At 43.3% G+C, this 22,608-nt stretch overlaps 1 protein-coding gene across 1 annotated transcript; it reads left to right on the top strand.

The window, feature by feature from the left end:
• Positions 1–1,502: 1,502 nt before the first annotated feature.
• SYPL1 (synaptophysin like 1) lies at positions 1,503–21,829 on the top strand. Its single transcript, XM_066591948.1, has 6 exons — positions 1,503–1,652; positions 1,733–1,804; positions 5,031–5,161; positions 6,215–6,419; positions 13,581–13,760; positions 19,210–21,829. Exons 1-6 carry the CDS (start codon positions 1,635–1,637, stop codon positions 19,333–19,335), a joined length of 732 nt encoding a protein of 243 aa, XP_066448045.1. The 5' UTR covers positions 1,503–1,634; the 3' UTR covers positions 19,336–21,829.
• The last annotated feature ends 779 nt before the right edge of the window (positions 21,830–22,608 follow it).

Raw genomic sequence — 22,608 nt, forward strand, 5'->3', positions numbered from 1 at the left:
ACTAATTAGTCATTTAAATCTGTGCGTCTGTTGCTGCGCACAAATGAACATGCCTTGCTGGCGCAAAAGGTACAGTAAAATATGCAAATGCAAAAAAGCATTGTTCAGTCCTCAAAAACGCAGCATGGAAATGCGCTTACGCTCATGTGAAGCCGGCTTAAGGGCTCTTTCACACAAGCGTATATCGGCCGCGTTTTCACGGCCAGCCAATATACGCTCCCCATCTAATACATTAGAAACCAATGCATCAGTTCATATAGGCATATTCCCGGTAGGTAAAAACAGATGGCCAGCAAAGATAGCGCATATGATGCACATTCCCGCTGGCCGGAATATGGCCGGTCCCATAGACTCCTATGGGAGCTGCTGGCAAAGGCAGGTGGGGTGGGAGCTTGTGTCCTGATCTCCCACCCTGTCCAAGCCCCTCCCATTACTGGCAGCAGACAAGGGGCGGAGAGGGGGCGGGTGTTTAGCACACTAGCTCCTGCCCCCTTTCTTTGCCGACAGCCGGCGAGGGGGAGGCAATTTAGCAGAGCTAAACTGCCTTCCCCCACCCGATGGTATTCCAGGTGTGGCGTATATTTGCCGCACTCTGCTGTCTGAACGGGCGTTAAAACAGGAGTGTGAATGAGCCTTAAAAGTGGGGTTGTTAGTTCATGGCTGCTTCCTCCTTCTGATTAACTGACATCATCAGTTACTGCATGTGATATATGCATGTAAGCGTTATACATCAGGCAAGGAAGCTCACCTGCGCAGGTAATCATGGGCTGGGCTTATACAATAGAGGAGGGAATTGTAGTAAGCCATTGGAGCACTATGGCTGGCATAGGAGATATGCGGTGTAAAGAGGCATGCTGGAAGAAGCCGTCACATCAGTCTGGGCCAGATGGAGAGAGACCAACTACAAGTGGAGGAAATGTTACCACAAAGGCATTCCATTTAGTTGTTTGTGTCTTTGGGGTGAGGCTGAAGGAAGGCACACCTATAGGGGTGACCTGGGCTGCACACGGGCATCCCGCGGATGTGTCTGAAGACATGTCAGCTAGCTGTAATTATTGCAGAACTTGCCCACAAAAAAGGAAAAGTTCAGTTTGGCCCTCGACTCTACGCTGAGATTTATTGAGATGGAGACATGGCTCCTGCAGTGCCATCTTGGGAATGTACCACAGGGCAGAGCTGTCTCAGGGTACGGGCTGTGTTGGCAGCACTGTATGGCCATATAATGGTTGCGCCCGGTCTCCTCACAAGTGTTACACACCAGCTTTCTGAAACAAACCCACTTTTCAGGGTAAACCTATTTGTTAAGAATGCTGACGGCGCCGAGCAGCCGCCTGACTGTCATGTGCTGCCGGCTGACAGGAAGAGACAGCTGTTAGCGGACCATGTGGTAGTGGGCGGGACTAGCGCCGCCCGCCTTTGTGGCTCGGCCACGCCCCCCGCAGAGTCCTGAAGCTGTGGGCCGCCCTATGAGGCGCGGCACTAGCGGCTGGATAACTGCGCACGCTCTCCCACGCACGCCGGCGCGGTGACGTCACAGCGGCAGGCGGAGGAGCTGTGCGCAGTGCTAAGTGGCGCCTGACTTCTCGACTGCCGCGCTTCTCCCTCCCCGGGGAGGTGCTGACCTGACGTAGTCAATGAACCGGCTGACTCAGGTAGGACAGCAGGCCGCCCGCCCGTGTTCCGGTGTAGGCGCTGCAGCCCGCCCTTATTGCCTCTGCTTTCTGTCTTACAGAAAATGTCGGGCCTGCAGCTGAACTTCAGTCCGCTGAAGGAGCCCCTGGGGTTCATCAAGGTCCTGGAGTGGGTGAGTGCAGTGGGCGCGGCGTGCGGGGGGCTACAGCTGCCATATGTGTGCTCCGCCGCCTGCACGGACAGCTGCCAGTCCCCCTCCCGTCCGCGGCGTGCTGGATGGGCGCTGGCTGTCGGGGCGGGGCCGCTGTCATCGGGCAGGAGGTGGGCTGTAGTGCGGCGGAGGCACAAGGCTGCCCCCGCTGGTGGAGGGATGCTGGAGCTGTGCAGGAGTCTGGGTCAGGCGTGCGTGTAGCAGTCATACACCGAGGGGAGCGTCCGGAGAGCCCTCCGGGAATAGCGCAGCGCTCAGGCCGCCCGCAGGACGTACAGAGAGCGTTTAGTACGGCACTTCAAACGCCGCACTGACCGCTGTCGGTGGGGGTGGGGGGGCTGCATTAGAAGACGCTGGCAAACGCATGAGAAAACACCGTGTTTAAAACGCGGTGCTTACAGCTGCCAGTGTGGGAGTGGCCTAAGAGGAGGCTGGGCCTCTGGTTGGCTGAGCTGTGGCACTTGAGAACCAATTAATGCAGAGCTCAATGAGCCAATCACAGCTGCACTTCCTGGAGGCGGGGTTTATGAACTCTGTAACCAGGAAGTGATGTGCTGAGGACTACAAGCAAGCCTGCCGTCACGCAGGAGGTCCCGGGCCGCGGCTGTTGTATTGTTTTGGCTTTTTGGTTAATGTAATACAGCTAGGGGTTATCTTCAGGGTAGGTCTAATATTTCAAGCCTCCCCAAAATACAGGAAAACTAGGGTCAGGCTTTCTAATGTCAAAGGCTCATCGTACTTGAGCCCCCATTTCATATGCTGCAACACAAACGGAAGCTCCATAGGGAAACGTGGGCTACAAAAAGTCACAAACCGCGATTTATTTATATATATATATATATATATATATATATATATATATATATATATATTATAATATAAATTTTTTTTTCCTCGCAACATCCAATCAGAGAACATTGTCTCCAAGAAAAATTGCAATAAATAGCAATCAAATAGTCGTATGTATTCCAAAATGGTACCAACAGAAACTACAGGATGTCAGGCAAACAATGAGCCCTCGCAGTAGATGTCGATGGAAAAAAGTTATTGCGCGCAGAAGATAGCGGTAGAAGATAATTTTTAAAAAAACTAAATGCCATTTAGTGGAAGGATGAAAACTGATTTAGCATTGTGGATCTGACCACTGGGACGCCCGCCAATCATGAGAGCGGGGGCTTCCGTTTGCCCCACTTTCAGTTGCTTTGGCCAGAGTGATGTCACTTTGATTGCAGTGGTGACCTCATATGTTTGCTGCTACTCCATTCCTTTCAGTGGGGGTGATGACTACAGCTGAGCATGGCGCAAGGCTATTTTTATCAGCCCCTTCGAAGTGAATGGAGTGGCAGTGTGCATACATGGCCAGCCCTCCATTCATTTTGGACAGAGCAGCAATATTGCCGTGACTGGTAGTGGGGCAAACGGGATCCCCTGTTCTCAGGATTGGTGGGGGTTACAGCCGTCGGACCCCCAGCCATCTATCAGTTTTTACTCATCCAGTGGAATACCCCTATTAGATAGTTGTAAGCAGCTGCTATGTAGGACCCTTGGAGAGGTTCTAGCTACTTCATCATTGTTAGTAGGTGATATGGCCCTTCTCAGTTAAAGCTGTTTAGAGCTACAGGAACCTTCATGTATAGAGAAAGCGGAGGTTCCGGTATTTGTGTCTGTATCTTCCATTCACTTCGATGGGACAGAGCATGCGATAGCAGCCCTGCCTCCGTACAATGTACAGATTTGTTTAGTTTTGTAGAAAAACTGCTCCTTACGCACACATACAGCTTGGGGGCACAGCTAAAAACCTGGTGGTTACAGGTGACGGACCCCACCGATCTGTTGTTGATGACCTATTCTGATGATGGATCATCAATAGGCAGAAGTGGGGGAGACCTTTTAACCCCTTCCTGCGCCAGGGCGTAAGTTTGTCCTGGCAGCGGAGTACTTCCCGCACCAGGGCGTAAACACGTCCTGGGGATAGCGCGAGATTATAAGAGATCTCGTGCTATCCCGCAGCGGGAGCCGGCTGTCAGTGATAGTCGGCCTCCCGCTGCAACAGTGGGTGTGCATCGGAGATGCGCCCCCGCTCTTAACCCCTTCACTGCCGCTATTTATGTAGATCACGGCATGGGAAGGGTTTACAGAGGGAGCGTGCTCCCTCTGTGACGTTGCCGGGCTCTCGCGATATAATCGCAGAGAGCCTGGCTGGTTGCCATGGCAACAGGGTGCCAGATACTGGCGTCCTGTATTGCCAGAGCCCGTTATCGCTGTATAAGCGATAAGGCATTGCAGGAGAGAACTCCTGCAATGCCTTATCACAGCGATCATCAGTGCTGTGCTGTAAGTCCCCCAGAGGGACACAAATAGTGTTTTAAAAAAATGTACAAAAAAGAAATGTAAAACCCTCTTTAGGTGCTTTTTCTCATATTGGCATAAAGTTAAAAAATATTAAAATCCCACACACTTGGTATTGTCCTTAACGACGTGTACAATAAGTTGAACATGCTTTTTATTCTGCACAGCAAAAAGCGTAAAAAAAGCTTAAAAAAAAACTCAGGCAAAATGCTAATTTTTAGCAGTTTGCCTCACAAAAAACGTAATAAGTGATCAAAAAAGCCGTATGTACTTCAAAATGGTACCAATAAAAAAAACTGCAGCCCCCACACAGCTCAGTATGTAGAAAAGTAAAAAAAAAAAGGTTCAGGACTTTGAATGCAGCGATTTAGAAAATAAAAAAGATTTCCAAAAAAGGGTTTTTATTGCAAAAAAGTGGTAAAACCTAAAAAAAAGAATTTTGGTATCGTTGTAATTTCTGGCCGCAGAAAAATGGGTTTGTCATTTATGCTGCATGATTAACGCTGTAAAAAAATCTATGGCAGAATTGATGCAGTTTCTCTCCGTTATCATAAAAAAATAAGTTTTACAGTAGTCTACGTACCCAAGAATGGAACCAATAAAAACTACAGTTTGCCACGCCAAAAAAAACCCCTTATACGGCCGCGTTAACAGAAAATTAAAAAAGTTATAGCTTTTGAAAAATGGAGATGAAAACCCACCAAAAATCGTTGCGTTAACCTTAAGGGGTTAATGATTTCTTCTTAACATGATAGCCAGATAAATGTGCTCATTCAAAAGGTTATGCGCAAAAACATTATTTAAGATCACATAATACAAGACTTTATTTTCTTTCTAGATCTTTTCAATCTTCTCCTTTGCTACATGTGGTGGATACAGTGGAGAGACCAGTATGAATGTAACCTGTCATCCCAGTCCCAATATCACCCAAAACGAATTGATTGTAGCCAAATTTGCATATCCTTTTAGGTAAGTGGTGTTGGAGACTATTACTGTGTTTGCCATTTGTGCAGTGTAGTAAGTATAATGGATACAGCAGGTAAGTGAGCTGAGGAGGAGAAGTGTTAAGCTTATGGCAGAGCTTTGTGCATTGATCCTGCATGGTAACTTAGTGTGGAGGTGTACAGGCCCTGTCAGAATTTGTATGAACAAAGATTCTGTGCTCGGGGCCTCGTGTGGCGCAGAGTGTTAAGGCAGCAGTATGCAGTCCTAAGCTCTTGCTCACAACCTGAAGGTTGCAAGTTCAACCCCCAAAATGGTTTAGGTAGCTGTCTCAAGGTTGATTCAGCCTTCCATTCTTCAGAGGTCTGTAAAAGGAGTACCCAGCTTGGTGGGGGGTAATAAATTACCTGAAGGCGCTGTGGAATAAGTTGACGTTCTACAAATAGTCCCTTTTCACTTTGCTTAAAGCAGAATCAATAGGATAATTTTTGGATATGTTTTGGACAAGTGTTTTCAGACTATGGGCCAATATCTGCAGAGGCTCTTGGTAACCCAACAGACTTTCTAAATGGGAAGCTTGATAAAGTTCCCAACGTAGACCCTAAACGTCCATAGGGTTCCATCAGCACGATTGTAGGCAAAAAGGTGTCCTTTTCACCTCCATCTGGCCAGTACACATCAATATGCTGCAAAAAAGGATGGAATAGCAGTGTATCGAACGCTATTCTATATAGCGGTGTCCGGTGGCTAAAAGGTATACTTCCTTTTATTTTTTTTCTATATACAATGGGTCCAGTGGTTGACAGATTCTACCATATGGTATACTGAGGCTGTGTGAGCAAAGCCTAATAATGGATTAGTGAGTCCTACCTCCCAGCGTTCCATCCCAGGCTACTGTCTTATTCCCTGAAAACGGAATCTAGATGTTTCCGTTGCTCATTGGATATATGGATCCACAATTGACTGGAGAAAGTGACATATATAAAATTTAAATAAAGCTGTCAATTGTATGCTTGTCTTTGTATTTTAATTCAAATGCTGTATTCCCCCCCCCCCCCCTTTTTTCCCCTATTTTTTCAGGTTAAATACAGTCAAATTCATGGTACCAAGTAGCCCGTTCTGTGAACAACCATGGCAAGAGTGGCACCTTACCGGTGACTATTCCTCATCTGCGGAATTTTATGTTACAGTTGCAGTCTTTGCCTTTCTTTACTGTATTGGTGCACTTGTCTTGTATCTTGGCTTCAGGCATCTTTATCAGGACTCTAGAAAACTGCCATTAATTGTAAGTATCATGCTGTAGAAGTGATACTGAAATTCTTTTGATACTTGTAATAGCATTGATGGTGACGTAAGAACAAAAATAGTCGCATTACCCTTATATTGATCGTCATGTTATCCTCTGTTCTGTGCACGGATAAACTCTGAGCATCACAAGTCCAATAATCTCCCAACGAGAGAAGATCCAGCTTCAAGGAAGGACAATGGTAAAACACTTGGCTGCTTTGTGTACAAAATAAGAATGGTTACAAGCGCAGCATAGCAAGATAGGCTGGGTTCACACGGGACGGAATTTACATGCGGCAATTCTGTGCACGGCTCCTAGTCCCGGGATTAGCCAGCCATGTGAACAAGATTTTGCAAAAATCTCGTCCACGCAGTGGGGTCAATCCGTTGCGGCAAAGCCGGGTGGAAATGGACATGCGGCGTGGAATTCAATTCTGTGGCATGTCAATGCCTCACTCCTCTCTATGGGGAGAGAAAGCTGCAGCAAAATGCCGGAGGCCGAACTGCCCCAAAACCCATGCAAAATGCCGCGGGTTTTGAAGCTGCGGCTACCCCGCCGAAATCTCGTGGTTTTTCTGTGCAGCCAAGCCGCGGCATTTCTGTCCCATGTGAACCCAGCCTTAGTCTGGTTTATTGTTTCAGATGGAAGTGTCTTTAATCATAAGATTTCTGACAGGTGAAATGTGCGGTCTCCTTAAAATACGTAACAAAATGGTCTCGTATTTCATTCTAGCCGATGCTTGCTAGCTAAGGAAAAGGCATAAGACCACAAAATAATGCTATGAAAGGAAAAAACGAATATTGGTAAATTGCATTCGGCCTAAAATTTAAAGTGCCACTCCAGCAAAACTGCATGTCTTCATGCCTCCACTTCTCACCTGATTGCCTGTCACCCTCTGAAGGTCTCTTCTGTGTATTCTAGCTACTTCATGCCTGTCGGCCACCGTCTTGAGAGTGAGATTCCTTGCTTTCATTTTTAATCAATCCCATGATGCATCAGCACAGCCAGCTATACCATTCTTTCCAGCTGGGGGGAGAGAGTTTAATTATTTTAATAAGCTAAGGAACTTAAATATACAGTCAGGAGAATGAACTGTGATCTCCTTTATTATAACTTTGTGACAGGAGTTTTATGTGGCAGGAGTTTAATCCTCATCCGTAACTGTAACAGGAGATTCTGTATTCCCCCTTCAGGCCTCCCTCAGAGATTTTTTTTTTTCTTTTTTGTACAGCGTTTAGCGCTGCCTTTTCAGCACTGCGCTAAACTCTGTACAAAGCTACTATTCATTTCAATGGGGCTCCCCACACAAGCGTCTTCAACGCTGCGCTTAGAACATGTATTACTGTCAATCTGTGGCCGGTTTCAGCTGTGCATCGCCCACTGAAATGGGCAGCAGAGTCAGTGCTGCTGAAAACGTGGCACAACTTGATGCCACCTTTTTGACAACCCTAAATGTAAGCGCTAGCTACAGTATCTTTAAAATAAAAAAAATCATCAATACTCGCCTAGCAAGCACCGTCCTGGTCCCTCCCGCTGCTCTCCGGAGCTCTTGACACTTCTCAGATTGGCTGAGCCAGCGCTGGATGCACCAATCACAGCCATTCAATGAATGGCTGTGATTGGTGCATCCAGCGCTGGCTGTGATTGGCTGAACCCGTGAGTTCAGCCAATCGGAGCAATTTCTTGCTGGAGGCGGGCTCTATAACCCCTCATCATTAGCAAAAGATTCTCTGTCGGCGATGACAAGTGCAGGGAAGCCTACCCGGAGCTTCAAAGAGTAGCAGCAGGGACCCAGACGGCGCCAGCTAGGTGAGTATGCTTTTTTTTTTTTCTGCTGCGTTTTCAAATGTTCGAGAACGCTGCTGAAATCGCAGTAAACGCAGCATTGAAAATGCTGCGTTTCTGCAAACTGTGTGAGGGAGGCCTAACCGTTTCAGTGGTAGATGTATATAACACAGAAAATAAGAAATTGCTTAGAAAATAAATCCATAACCGTCAAGCAGATCTGAGCACGTCAGAATTGAGATCACATGACCGTCCGAGGAAAAAGAGGCCAGGAGTTTCAGACAAAAAAATATGGTAACACTAATATAAATAATGTGGTGGCTACCGAATGAATGATAAAGAAAAAATTACCGGAGTGGCCCTAAGTTATGGTGCTGCTAGAGGAGGTGTTGGGAAGCCAGGGACGTGTTCTTGTATTTTTAAATGCTCTTCCCCAATCCCACGTTGTCACCTGCTGAAGTCCACGCCTGCCATGAAAATCTGACTTTTTTTCACATTACCGTGCACACGTTCTCATAAGTCTGTCCCCTGTAAGCCTAGACTTTCTATTACTGCAAAAGTAAGAGGAGAGATCATCGTGTATTAGTGAGAAATATCTGGATGCTGATGCCATATTAACAGTCTGCAGGTTTATTGCATCTGATGCCTAATTGGCTAAAATTAAACCCAACTAGTTGCATTTTTATGGCGTGTCTGAGTTTCAGCTAACAGAAATGCTTTAAGGACCCTTGCATGTGAAACACAAGGGTGCTATTGCATGAGCGGTAGTGTTCATATTTTATGGACAGCTCCTGCGCTCATAGGTGCCACCCGGCAGGTAGGAATACGCTAAAGCTCGTGTAATTGTACCATAAGAACAAGACTAACTTGCTGTTCTTTAACTATTTTATATTGTATAACTAAAGCTAAGTCTTTAACTGTTATCAGTTGTTGAAGCAACTGTGTGCTTTCTTGGTGGTAACATAACTAGTATTAATAGCGGTGTTTTTATGGTTCTTGGTATGTGGCTGCTAGGCCTCGTGAATAGCTTGTTTTGACGGATTAGTCACGTGTGCAGTCTACACGCTAGAGAAAAAAAATCAATTGCCTAAGTTTGTCATTTTACCTAAAAATACATCCTGTAGTTACATCTCAGGCAGATATGCAAATGAGTAGAATTGTGCAATTAGATGAATGAACTTGCCACCTGAGGCGCATCACATACGACAGTCGGTCCCCCCCCCAGTAATGGTATGAGGAACAATGACCGCTCAGCAATGTGTTGAGGACATCCTGCAGCCACATGTGTTCCTCTCATGGCGGCTTCCAAGAGGCATTTTCCAGCAGGATAATCCTTGGCCGCTGACTATGAGGGTTTCACAGGAACGCCTCCACAACATTGTCACACCTTCGTGACTTATCCGGCCGCCAGTTTTATCGCCAATAGAACGTGTGGGACAGTCTGGGACGCCAAATTCGACAGCTTACGATGTTACACAATCTAGAGGCTCAGTTACAGCAAATGTGGACCAATATGCCATATGATACCACGTGCAACCTGTATACCTCCATGCCCACCTGTACCGCCTCTAGCTTGAATACAAGAGGATACAACAGGGTACTGGAGCCTCCCTTCAAGGGGTCAGTTTTCTGCAATAAATTACCCTTTTGCTCTGATATTGTAATCACTTTTATCAATGTTACAATCCCACACAGTTTCATTTGATTTCAACAACTCCTAGGCGCTCTATTTTCTTTGGAGGGGGGGCGCGGCAAATAGTTTATTAATTAAAGCACACCTATTTATTTATTTTGCTCTTACGCAAATATATACATAAACATGTTATGGCCCAGTTCATACTCTTAGTACACTTTTTACATGCAGGTGTTTAATTTCCAGACTTGGCTATAAAATGAAAATGGATTAAACTTGCTAATGTGATTTCTTCAGGCTGGAATATGTATTTTAAAAGTTTTTTTTTTTTTTTCTGAGTTAAAAAAAAAAAAAAAAAGCAGGTTGCAGATAAGATTTCCCCCCTTCTTTATTTTACACTTTATCTTCACCTCTCCATTGGCCTCCCTTTTCCAGTGTTGCCGGTTTGGTCCATGAAGTGCCGGCTCACCAATCGCAGGCCTCAGCTTTCATGCGTTGTTCATGCACAGATGGCCGCTGAGGCCTGTGATTTGGTGAGTAATGAATAGTACATGATAGCTGCATTCACTTCTAGGATCTGACTGGAGCCTCTGTGTTTGGCAGGGAGGCAAGTGAACAGGCAAGCATAGTGTTTTGTTTTTTGTCTTTTTTTTTCACCTTTATCTGCTACCTGAACCTCTTACATTCCTAAATGAGTAATCATGTGAAATAGACCAAAATGCCTTTCAATGTTCGAGTTCTTATTTATACTTTTTCTTGTCTGTTCTATTTAACTGAAATGAGAACATGAGCCGTCCTGTATATCCAACCTTGCTGGTCATCTGTGCTAGTAGCAAAATAGTCAGCCCGTTCAGCCTCTGAATGTGTAGACTATCATTGAACCAACACCTGAAGTGGGTCCCTTTCTTTATGAGGAAAAAAATGGAGTATGTAGAAATAAGCATTTTTGTATATATTTCAAAGTGTACAAAAAAAGCTTTGTTAGAGTCCATAGATGGATATAGATAAAGAGGGAGATAGATATACCTGTACCTACTTTCTGCAGGAGTCGGTCTGTACTTTCTAGCATTTCCAGTGTTCAAAATTACCAGATTCTGTCCAAAATAGAACTATTTTTAATGCATTAAGGCCTCATGTCCACGGGCAAAAGAAGAATTAAAATCCGCAGCGGATTTTAACTCTTCTCCCGCACGCGGATCCACACCCCATAGGGATGCATTGACCATCCGCGGGTAGATAAATACCTGCGGAGGGTCAATAAAAGTGATTTTTAAAAAAATAAAGCATGAAAAAATCTGGACCATGCTCCATTTTCGTGCGGGTCTCCCGCGGGCTTCTATTGAAGCCTATGGAAGCCGTCCGGATCCGCGGGAGACCTAAAATAAGAATTAACTCACCCGCAGCGGGCCGGGAGGGTCTTCTCTTCCTCACGGCCGGATCTTTCTTGCTTCGGCTCGGCGGATGTGCCCGGCGCATGTGCGCGGCACACCGGCGACGTGCCGCAGGCGTGCCAAGTTCATCCGCCGGCCGAAAAAGATCCGGCGGTGAGGAAGAGAAGACCCTCCCGGCCCGCTGCGGGTGAGTTAATTCTGTTAAATTCCTATTTTAAGCGCTCATGTCCGCGGGGCAGGAGGGACCCGCTACGGATTCTCCATGTAGAATCCGTAGGGGGCCTGATTTTCCCCGTGGACATGAGGCCTAACACAGTAGGTACCAATTGATGACTGCTATATTCAGTAAATGGCACTGTTTTGGACAGATCTGCAGATCTAGCGATAACAGCGAGATCTGGCAGTCTGAAACTAAATGCTGTTGTGGAGGGTTGCCAAGACAATATTAACATTAAGTTTGGATCTGACGCCTGCAGGTAGTTGGGTCATTTGCATATATTACAGATTTTTTTAAAAATGCTTATTTCTGACTGGGCTGTTAATTTTTTTTTTTGTCATTAAAATGACATTTCAAGTGCGGGGTCTTTATCACTGAACTTAGAAGTGAATGATAAAAGCAGATAAGTTAAACATTTTTCTGCTTATTCTTGACTGTCTTGTACAAATCCTGTGAAGGATACACGAACTAGTTTCCTGCTGATTTTATTTTTTGGCTGACTTAACAGGGCATACTTATCAATCTTTCTGTCCTGTATACGGGGGAGACTCCTGCTGCATCCAGTTGTCTCTGTATGTAGAAATAACCTTCAATTTAATGGCTACCACAGTCTTTGTGATCAGGGCAACTCCATGCCCCACATCAACATCCAGTAGACAGTAATGTCAGACCTCTTCATACCATAGAATAGGAATTTTATATATCAGTGTAGTACTACAGTAGCATCACCATGTGCAGTGAATGTCGATAAATCCAATGATTGTCTTAATATCGGATACCTATCCTGGCAAGAAACAAGTGTCCACACATGGCAGCAGTGTTTTGAGGATTGAAGAAGGGGGACACTGCCTCCCTGAAGCATTGCTAGTGCATTCATACTGGTTTCCACCTTTTCTGTGCACTGTGCATACGGAGGACTACTTGTTTGGATGCACTAAGTGATGTGACTGTATGGGAGCCAATCGTGAAGCTTAAAGTTTTTTATTTAATTACAATAAACTTACAAATAGGAAAGGAAAGTAGATTGGGGTTGGGCACTGCTGGAATAAAGTGTTTCTATTTTTGTTTTTTGTTTTTTTGTTTAGTGTTCCCCTTTTTGTTTGTTGTTTTTTTAAATTGCGTACCAAAAAAACCCTCATTTATCTACATTCTTCTTATTGCTGCGTGGATTGTATGAAGGATATCAGTGGTAAGTATTGAATTCGGAAAAGTGTTTAAATATTTCTTACTTACAGACTTCCAAACTGTAATAACCAACTTATATGTAAGGGCAGAATACTACATCTGTATGCCTATATGGCACAAAATTTGCTATAGTTAGGAGTCTACTGTATACATGCAGAGTTTGCGTGTTGCATGTTCAGCTCAGAAGGTCTGGGTGAGGGTTCCCCATATAATACCCCCCCCCCCCCCCCCCCACCCCATCATAAAGATTGACGGCACACTTGAGTGATGCTTTGGAGAATGATGTGCTTGCCAATGTAGTTTTGTATTAAACTGTGGGATTCTATCACCTCTTCCGAAAACAGTGCTGTGATGGAACATCCCGAATAGAGATTACGGAAATCATTCACTGGCATTGGTGAAATGCCCATCATTTTGGGGTCTGTTTTACATGGACTCCATTCTTTTCTGTTATGTTTGGAGTATAAGATAGCGTAGTCTACTGTTACTCTGTACTCCTAATATAACAGACTTATGGAACCCTTGTCAAGCGATCTGTCCATGTCACTAATGCAATTGAATGGTTCTGTCACAGTGCAGTTTTGGCAGCTGTGACTGAATGCCACATCATAGTGTGAAGGAAAAAAAGGAATAAACCTAAAACTGTGGGAACCCTACCTTAGTTAGGTGTGACCTATTGTTCCAAAACTGCGGTATGTATCTGGAGGATAAGCCATAGTTGGAAATGGGATAACCCTTTAAGTAATTCTGTATCTTGCTAACTGCCCAGTGGCACAGCAACTAGTTTACATGCCAAAAATATCTGAAAAACAAGCACAAAATATGCCAGTCACATAAAGCTTGTTAATTTGTGAACAGCAAAGTTGACAAGTGTCTCTTTAATCAGAATTGCTTTTGTGTAGTGTGAAAACAAAATTAATTTTAATTATCGAACACTTCTTTTGTAGGATTTCATCGTAACGCTAATTTTTGCGATTCTGTGGCTTGTGAGTTCCTCTGCATGGGCTAAAGGCTTGAGCGATATAAAACATGTGACCAGCCCAGACACTCTAATTCATAATTGCCCGAAAGATTACAAATGCACCACCGGTTCTGAATCGCGCATGGGAAGTCTAAACATTTCTGTGGTATGTATATCTTGCATGTATGTTGAGGAATGGTTTGGAAGGCATATTAACCCTTGCAGAACACAGCTATTTGGGGACTTGTATTGCAACCGTCAACTGTCTCTGGTTTTGCAGTATATTTTGGGATTTAAGAAAATGGCTATTTTTCTTTCTCTGCACTTTGTAAACCACGCCTTTTTTTTTTTGCTTTTGACAGGGCACTTTGAAGGATTGTATTTTGCAAGGGAAGTTGTTTTTTTGGCATCATTTTGGAGTATATGTATAACTTAACGCTAATTTATTTTCAGAGGAATGGAAAACCTATTCTGCCATTGTTTGTTTCAGTTCTTGCAGTACTCACAAATTGCGCCAATACCAAATTTACACCCCCCCCCTCCCCTTTTAAATCTTACTACTTTTGCACACTGAAAAATCAATTGCTTCAGTGTCGCCACATTCAAAAGAGCCAAAGTACTTGTTTTTTGTGGGATGATAGAACAAAGCTATAACTTTGTAGTTTTCACTTATATAATTTTTTTAAATGTACATACAGCATATTTACTTTGTGTGTTTTCCACCTGCAAAAAGAGATTCTGGCATAAATATATAATACAGCAGAAATTATTTGACCCCCATTGCAAATTGGGTTTCTTTGCAAGATTTTCAGACTTTCTGCTTTATTACAAAATAACAAACATTTTTTTTTTTTTTTAAAAAGCTCAACACAACTATTGTGTGTCTCCAATTCCAATACAAAATGCTACTTTTAATTACCAGTTTCAGCATTATTTCAACCCATCCCGCGCCGAAACGGGTTTTTTTTTTTTTTCAACCCCCCCCCCCCCCCCCCCGTTCGGCGCGAGACAACCCCGATGCAGGGAGGTAAAGAAAGCTCACCGGAGCGCTTACCTTAATCCCCGCGCTCCGGTGACTTCTCTACTCACCGCTGAAGATGGCCTCTTCCTCCGTGGACCGCAGCTCTTCTGTGCGGTCCATTGCCGATTCCAGCCTCCTGATTGGCTGGAATCGGCACGTGACGGGGCGGAGCTACACGGAGCCCCATAGAAGACTGCAGAAGACCCGGACTGCGCAAGCGCGGCTAATTTGGCCATCGGAGGGCGAAAATTAGTCGGCACCATGGAGACGAGGACGCCAGCAACGGAGCAGGTAAGTATAAAACTTTTTATAACTTCTGCATGGCTCATAATTAATGCACAATGTACATTACAAAGTGCATTATTATGGCCATGCAGAAGTGTATAGACCCACTTGCTGCCTCGGGACAACCCCTTTAATGACACGGCCTATTTTGGGCTTAAGGACACAACAATTTTTGGCGGATTTTCTTCTCCGTTTATCAAGTCATAACTTATTTATTTTTCAGTCGACGCGGCCGTATGAGGGCTTGTTTTTTGCGTGGCGAACTGTAGTTTTTATTGGTGCCACTTTTGGGTACATAGACTATATTGTAAAACTTTTTTTTTTTTTTTTAATGATAGCAGGGAGAGAAAACGCATCAATTCTGCCATAGATTTTTTTTTTTTTTTTTTTTTTTTTTTTTTACAGCGGTACTCATGCAGCATAAATGAGACATTCCATTTTTTCTGCGGACCGGTACGGTTACAACGATACCAAAATTCTTACTTTTTTTTAGGTTTTCCCACTTTTCTGCAATAAAAACCCTTTTTCTGGGTAATTTTTTTTTTTTTTTTTCTAAATTGCTGCATTCAAAGTCCTGTAACTTTTTTTTATTTTTTGATGTACGGCACTCTGAGGGCTTATTTTTTGCGAGACGAGCTGTAGATTTTATTGGTACCATTTTGGGGTACATACGGCTTTTTTGATCACTTATTGCGTTTTTAGTGAGGCAAAATGCTAAAAATTAGCATTTTGCCTCCGTTGTTTAGCGTTTTTTAGCGTTTTTTTTCCGTGCACAGTCAAAAGCATGTGCAACTTATTGTACGCGTTGTTACTGACGCGACAATACCAAATATGTGGGATTTTATTTTTTTTAACTTTTATGCTAATCTGAGAAAAAGCATTAAAAAATGGGTTTTTTTACACTTTTTTTTTACATTTTTTTTAATCTTTGTTTTTTTTACACGGTTTGTGTCCCTCTGAGGGACTTTAACCACTACTGCTCTGCCATGCCTTATCGCTTGTACAGCGATTATAGGCATAGGCAATACAGGACGCCAGTGTCTGTCCTGTTGCCATGGTGACAGGTCGGGCTCTCGCGATCACATCGCGAGTTCCGGCCGGAGACAGAGGGAGCGCGGCTCCCTCTGTGAAGTCTCTCTCTGCCGCGATCTACTTAGATCGCAGCAGGGAAGGGGTTAACAGCGGGGGAGGCATCTCGGATGACCCCCTGCTGTTGCAGCGGGACGCCAGCTGTGACTGACAGCCGGCTCCCGGTGCGGGATAGCGCGGGATCACATGTGATCCCGGTGCTATCTCCAAGACGTAAGTTTACGTCCTGTTGCGGGAAGTACCAGGCTGCCAGGACGTAAACTTACGCCCTGCAGCGGGAAGGGGTTAATGATAAGCATCTTAAGTACATAGAGCACTCTTTTGCTGTTTATAGCCTACTGCAAGTGTGTTGCATTGTCAGACAGTGTTCTGACAGTGTTCCTGACCAATCTTAGCCCACTTCTCATGGGCAATGGCCTCCAGTCCACTAATCTTAAGGCCCATTTACACAGTGATGATTGCTCAAACGACAGTTTTTAGTGATTATCTTTGCATAACTAAGTAGCTAATTAGCTACTTAAGAATTATGCAGGTGGAGCAGGATACCACCACAATAGCTCAGAGAACAATGCAGCTGTTTTAAATATGCAAACAGCTGCATTGTTCATGGCGCTTTCAGCTGGTGTCCAGCTGGAAGAATGCTATCAGCACCGCCTGCTTAGATATCAGCATGCTGTGCTGATAAGGCTCATTGCTAATTTCTAGCTGGCTAGAAACGAGTGGTGAACAAACAGTGCACGATGACCGTGCATTTAGATGCAACGATTATCGCTTAAAAGACTACTTTTGAGCTAATTTTTTAGCGATAATTGTGTTTAAATGGGCCATTAGGTTTATATTCTGCAACCACCACCTTCAAATCTCATCAAAAGTTTTCTATGGGGTTCAAGTCAGGTGACTGACAACCACTCAAGTCTCTTCCTGGACTTTTTCTGAAACCAAGCATGGTTTTTGAGATATGCTTGGGAACCTTGTCCTGCTGGAAGGTTAAATAGTGCCCAAGCTCCAGCTTCCTCACAACTTTTTCTCTTGGGATTTCCTGATTCTTCATTGAATTCATCTTGTTATCCACATGCTGTGGGTTTTTAGTACCAGAGGAAGCAAATCATACCCGAGCATCACCAAGCCACCGCCATGCTTCACTGTGTAGGCGGGGTGGTGGTTTCAGCATATGCTTCATTCCTCCTCCAGACATACTGCTGATCTATAGACTTCCAGTTTTGTTTCATTGGTCCACAGAACAGAATCCCCAAACTTCTGTGGCCTATTTTGTGGTATTGAGCATATAGGAACCAGCTTTTCTTGTGCCTTTGGGTCTGTAGATGTGTGGGTCTTGGAGTTCAGGCATGAAGAGCTTCTGTATTTAGTATGTACTTTACTGTACAAATAAAAACCTTAGTGCCTGCTATCGCCAAATCTAGCTGTAGGTCTCTTGCGGTGACTCGAGGGTTTTTGGCCGCCTCAGGAACCTGGTGGCAGCCGGTGATGGCTTTCTCTTTCTGCCAGGTACAGGTAGTGTAGCCAGAGTTCTTTTAACCCTTTCCAATCCACTGTCTGACCTCTGAAGACATTATGATTTAAGTCTGTACAGCTCCGATGTTGGAAGACGTCCATCGGGGTTCTCTTACTGTATATTGCCAGCCTCTCTGCTGTCGGAGCCTATCCAACGTGTCACCTCATGCAGTACTGGCTTTAGCCAGCATATAGCGCCGTTGTATAACAGCAGGAAAAAGAGTAAGCCCCCTAGGAAAACCAGGATACAAATTGGATTGGAAAGGGTTAACTCTGAATTGTGCTTCCAGCTGTATCTGTAGAAACATTGAGTGCCTTTTGCTATATTTTTTATTCTCCTTTTTCTTTATGCAAGGCAACGATTTCTTAACTCTTATGACCACTCTATATTTCTAACATGCCATCAAATGTCATGGTGATAAAAGCCCCAGCCAGTACAGATATCTGATGTTTTATCTCAAGCACATGGCTACCTAGACACCACAGTCCGCATTGAACGCTGCATCTCAGCAGCTGAACAACCACAGTTGGAGAGGTATCTGGTGGTTGGCTGTCAGCTGTACGCAGCAGCCGACAGCCTTCAGGAATGGAGAAGGTTTGGGTCCCAAGCTGCTCAGAAACCCTCCCCACCGTAATCCACAATGTACAGTTATGTCATAGGCTGTGAATAGTGTTAATACATGTAATGCACCACGGTTCAACCAGTGTGTACTAGAATACAGGGTGAACCGGCATACTGCCCCTATGACACGGTATGAGTGTCAAGTGTGACGGGTTTCTGATGCACAGGTACAATTCTTTTAAAGGCTACACAAGATCAGTGGAGCTCCTAGAGGTCAGATCCCTACCAATCAGAAAATGATTACGTATTCTAGCATAATATGGAATAACCCTTTAAATCCCATTCACTGCAGACCCAGACTACACAACAAAGCTGACAAGCGAGCTGCAACAATTGGGAAATGTCAGCCTATTATGTCTGCTCTATTGGGCAAATTAAAAACTATTTCATGTAAAGGATACTATGGGGTAGAGTTTGCAATCTACTTCAGTTTCCTGATGCAAATAGGATGAACTTTGATGTTCCTTCCAAATGCCATAACTTTCAAGCATCTGCACTATTTTCTATTGAAATGGTGAAGTTCCGCAACAATGTACAATAAAATATAAGTGGGGTTTTAACCTTTTCCAATCCACTGCCTGACGTCTAAAGACATTATGATTTAAGGCTGTACAACTCTGATGTTGGAAGACGTCTGTCGGCTCTCTTACTGTATATTGCCAGCCTCTCTGCTGTTGGAGCCTATCCAATGTGTCACCTCATGCAGTACTGCCTTTAGCCAGCATATAGCGCCGTTTTATAACAGCAGAAAAAAGTAAGCCCCCTAGGAAAACTAGGATACAAATTGGATTGGAAAGGGTTAACAACCTGCAGCATATATTGCTGCGGATTTCTTTTGTTGCAAGTAAAATCTTCAGCTTTTGTCACTTTTCTGTAGTTTTATTTTAAACTGTTTTGAATAAATGAGGCCCATCTGTTGTCATTGCAAGTTGGCGCTTGAATTAGGGCAGGTACATTCCCTCTTTGACCAAGAGTTAAATTTTTAATTTTTGCTTCGAATCCATTTTAAATATACTGACGTTACATGACTACTTGAGATAAAGACTTTGTTTATAGATTTCTTTTTTGTCTGCTTTTGCTTTTCAGGCTTTTGGGTTCTTGAATTTGATTTTGTGGGCAGGAAATGCATGGTTTGTCTATAAGGAAACCAACTTGCACACCGAACCGCCACCATCCAATCCTGAACAAGGTCCACCACCTTCATCGATGTAATGGAAATTTAAACGTCCATGTATAACAACTTGCCAATTTTGTCTATTATGTGCAGGTACCCAAGACGACGTTGATATATAAATGGGTAGAATTAGGAATTTTCTACAGGGCTTGTGATATTTTTTGTTTTCTTGCTATATAAAGCCTTACAATGTGATTATACAGTATGTCTTCATGGTGAAAGTCCCCAGAGCTGAAATTCGTCCCTATTGTGAAATGTCAAAATAATTGCTCCTCACTATCAATATCTAAAATGTAAGTTCTAATATGAGCCATCAGACTTCAGATGCAGATAATGTATGTAAATGGGCTGAAGAGATTGTTCTGTCAAATGGATGCAAATGGTAACTGGTTGCTTTCAACATTGTGTGCAAAATGTGATGAGTATTAAAGGGGTTGTAACAAGATTGCAAGTTATTCCCTATCCACAGGATGATGATTGGTTGGGGTCTGACAGCTGAGACCCTTGCCACTCTCTAATGGGAGTCCAGTCCAAAGTCCCCAGATATTCATTACATCCCATCTTATATAGCTTAGTAAATCTGTGTGTGTGTGTGCATATACTGATATTTTGAAACCCACACAGTGAGAATTCTGATCCTTAGTATAAATCAGAGAAAATGGAAGCTCAAGTCAGGTTTTCAGAAGTGTGTGTATCATATTACCTACCTTCGACTAGCAGGGCATATATGTGATATCTATCGCTATCCAGTTCTAATCTGCTAACCATGTTATGTGATATATAGATGTTACTTTATTTAAAGTGTACATTTTGGTAATGATAGTGAGGGATAATTCTAACACATTGGTATACATTTTGCAGGAATTTTCAGTTACACCCTTGATATCTGCTTATGGTGTAAAGTAAATATTGGTGGATCAGTGGAGGAGTCCAACTTTTTTTTTTCTTTTTGATTGTTTGAAACGTGACTATTACAAAACCTTAGCCAATTTCCAAAGATTAAAGCATAATGTTCATAAAACACTAAGTGTTTTTTATAGCCTTAATGTAAATAGCTAAGTTTTGTTAAACTTGTGATGGCGCACTGTATTAAGATTACCAAACTGCTGTAATATTACATTCTGTATTGAAATGTTCTGCAATAACTGTGCACATGCTTTTTCTGTTCAGCACGTTATTTTTTTTTTTTTTTAACTTTACAGTTCACAATGCATTCTTTGTGTTTTTGTACTTCTTTAAAACTGTATTCTAGACTAATTAAAGGGTTATTCTGGTGTAAGCAAATAAAATGCTATTCATTGGGTAATAAAAAGTTACACAGTTGTGTAATATACTTTCTGTATCAATTCATCATGGTTTTGGTTTCTATCATTCAGCGTGAACCTTTATTTTACGTCTAGTCTGTCCTGGGAAGATGATGGATGCAGGTTCATTGCTCATAGCAGTGCAATTAGAGCTGTACCTAATAATGAGCTGTACACATGATCAGGGCAGATTTGGACAACACAGCAATGTAGCCTGTAAGGGTATGATCACATGCTGGATTCCACCATGGAATTTGCCTGTAAAATTGCAGCAAAAATCTGTGGCTATTCTGCCACGGATCTGCGTGAAGTGACACGTTACTACCTTATGCAGATCCACTTTGGAAATTACACACACACACTGACTTTGCCCATTGACAGGGCTAAATCTACAAGTGGATCTGTGGCAGATCAGGCGGATTCCGCTGTGTGAATATTACCTTTTTTAGATTTTTGCTCGCAAGTTTGATACGACTTCTATCATACACAATAATATAAATGGCGCTTGACTGCCACACTCAATATGTCTGCAGGATTTTTTTATTAAATGGGAAAATCTGGTTTGTGAGTCACCCGCCCATAGGAATACATGGGCATCTGCAAATGCATGGGCATCTGCAAATGCATTAAAGCATACTGATTTGTTTTGCGGACATTAAAGTCCGGAAAACAAATCGCAGCATGTTCCATTTTGCTGCGGATCTTGCACAGACGGCTTCCATTGAAGTTAATGGAAGCCGTCCGATCTGTGGCCCATCCGCAATTCAGTTGGGATGGGCCACGAATACCGTAGGAAAGCAGGAGTTCAGGGAAAAAAAGTGGCGTGCTGGCTGCTGCATCCGCTGGGAAAAAGAAAGAAGATCCGGCCAGTACACGGGAGACCCGCACCAGATGCGGACAGGTAATTGTGTCCTCAGCCACGGGCAAGGTGGGATTCCGCTGCGGGCTCTCGCCCGTGGACATGAGGCCTTAATGTTTTGCAACATGTTGCTCTAGCCTTTTATATGTAAGTCATGTAGACAATAAAAGAGATAAGATTGTGAAGACCTCAAATTGCTACAGAAAGTATTTTGGAAAATGCATAGCTTTTAATTGTATAAGATCCTTTATTTGCCACCTTGTTTTATTTCTGATTCAACACTGTTAAGCTGTATATGGGTTATTCCTATGTTACTTTTCTTGCGTTATCTATACCGTGAAATGCTATAATAAAGAGAACTGTTGAATACCTGTTGTGTTCTTGTGATTTATTATACATTATATCATATAATTTTTTTTTACCATTTACCAGATGACACTACCTTATTTTTAACCCTACAAAAATGAAGTAGATTTAATTTAAATGGGCACTAATTTTTCAGACAACTTTTCCTCATCTAGCTTGTGATAGTCGTCATTTTTGTTATATGTACAGGGCATTAATGTTGTGGCTTTACCACTAAATAACATTTGAAGTGGTGGTTACTAGGGGTCTCTTTTCCAGCTTCTCTGCGCTCCACTCTTTTTGGGTACAGAGATTCTTTAGTAACAAGGGTACAGATGTTTCCATAGCAACAGAGGAGCTTTCAAATCATGGCACATGCCATTTTTATGCAAAAATGTACAACTTCTCTGTGCGCTAGCCAGGTTTGAAACATGCAAATGGGCTTTGTTTATGGGTAGTAGGCATAGTCTAATATATCTGTCTAAAAGTTGTAAAGTCAAAGTATTCAAATGTTGGCAAAATATACACCGGCTCATGGCAGAAACCAACTTTAGGACTGTTCAAAATCGCCATATTAAAAGGCATGCAAATTTGAATTTATCACATCTGACTGCCTTCACACAGGCTTTAAACATTCCACAGTATTTACAGTACAGGCCATGTGGAAGTTTAAAAAAAAATCTTCGCATGGAGTGGAAAACTTCTGCAGCTTTTTCTAATTTATAACTCCATGGATTCTAAAGCTGCAGTATGCCTATTTCTTCTGCAGGTTTTTTATTTTATTTATAACTCCATGGATTCTA

Source organism: Eleutherodactylus coqui, chromosome 2 (assembly GCF_035609145.1).
Source record: "Eleutherodactylus coqui strain aEleCoq1 chromosome 2, aEleCoq1.hap1, whole genome shotgun sequence".
Classification (NCBI taxonomy): Eukaryota; Metazoa; Chordata; class Amphibia; order Anura; family Eleutherodactylidae; genus Eleutherodactylus; species Eleutherodactylus coqui.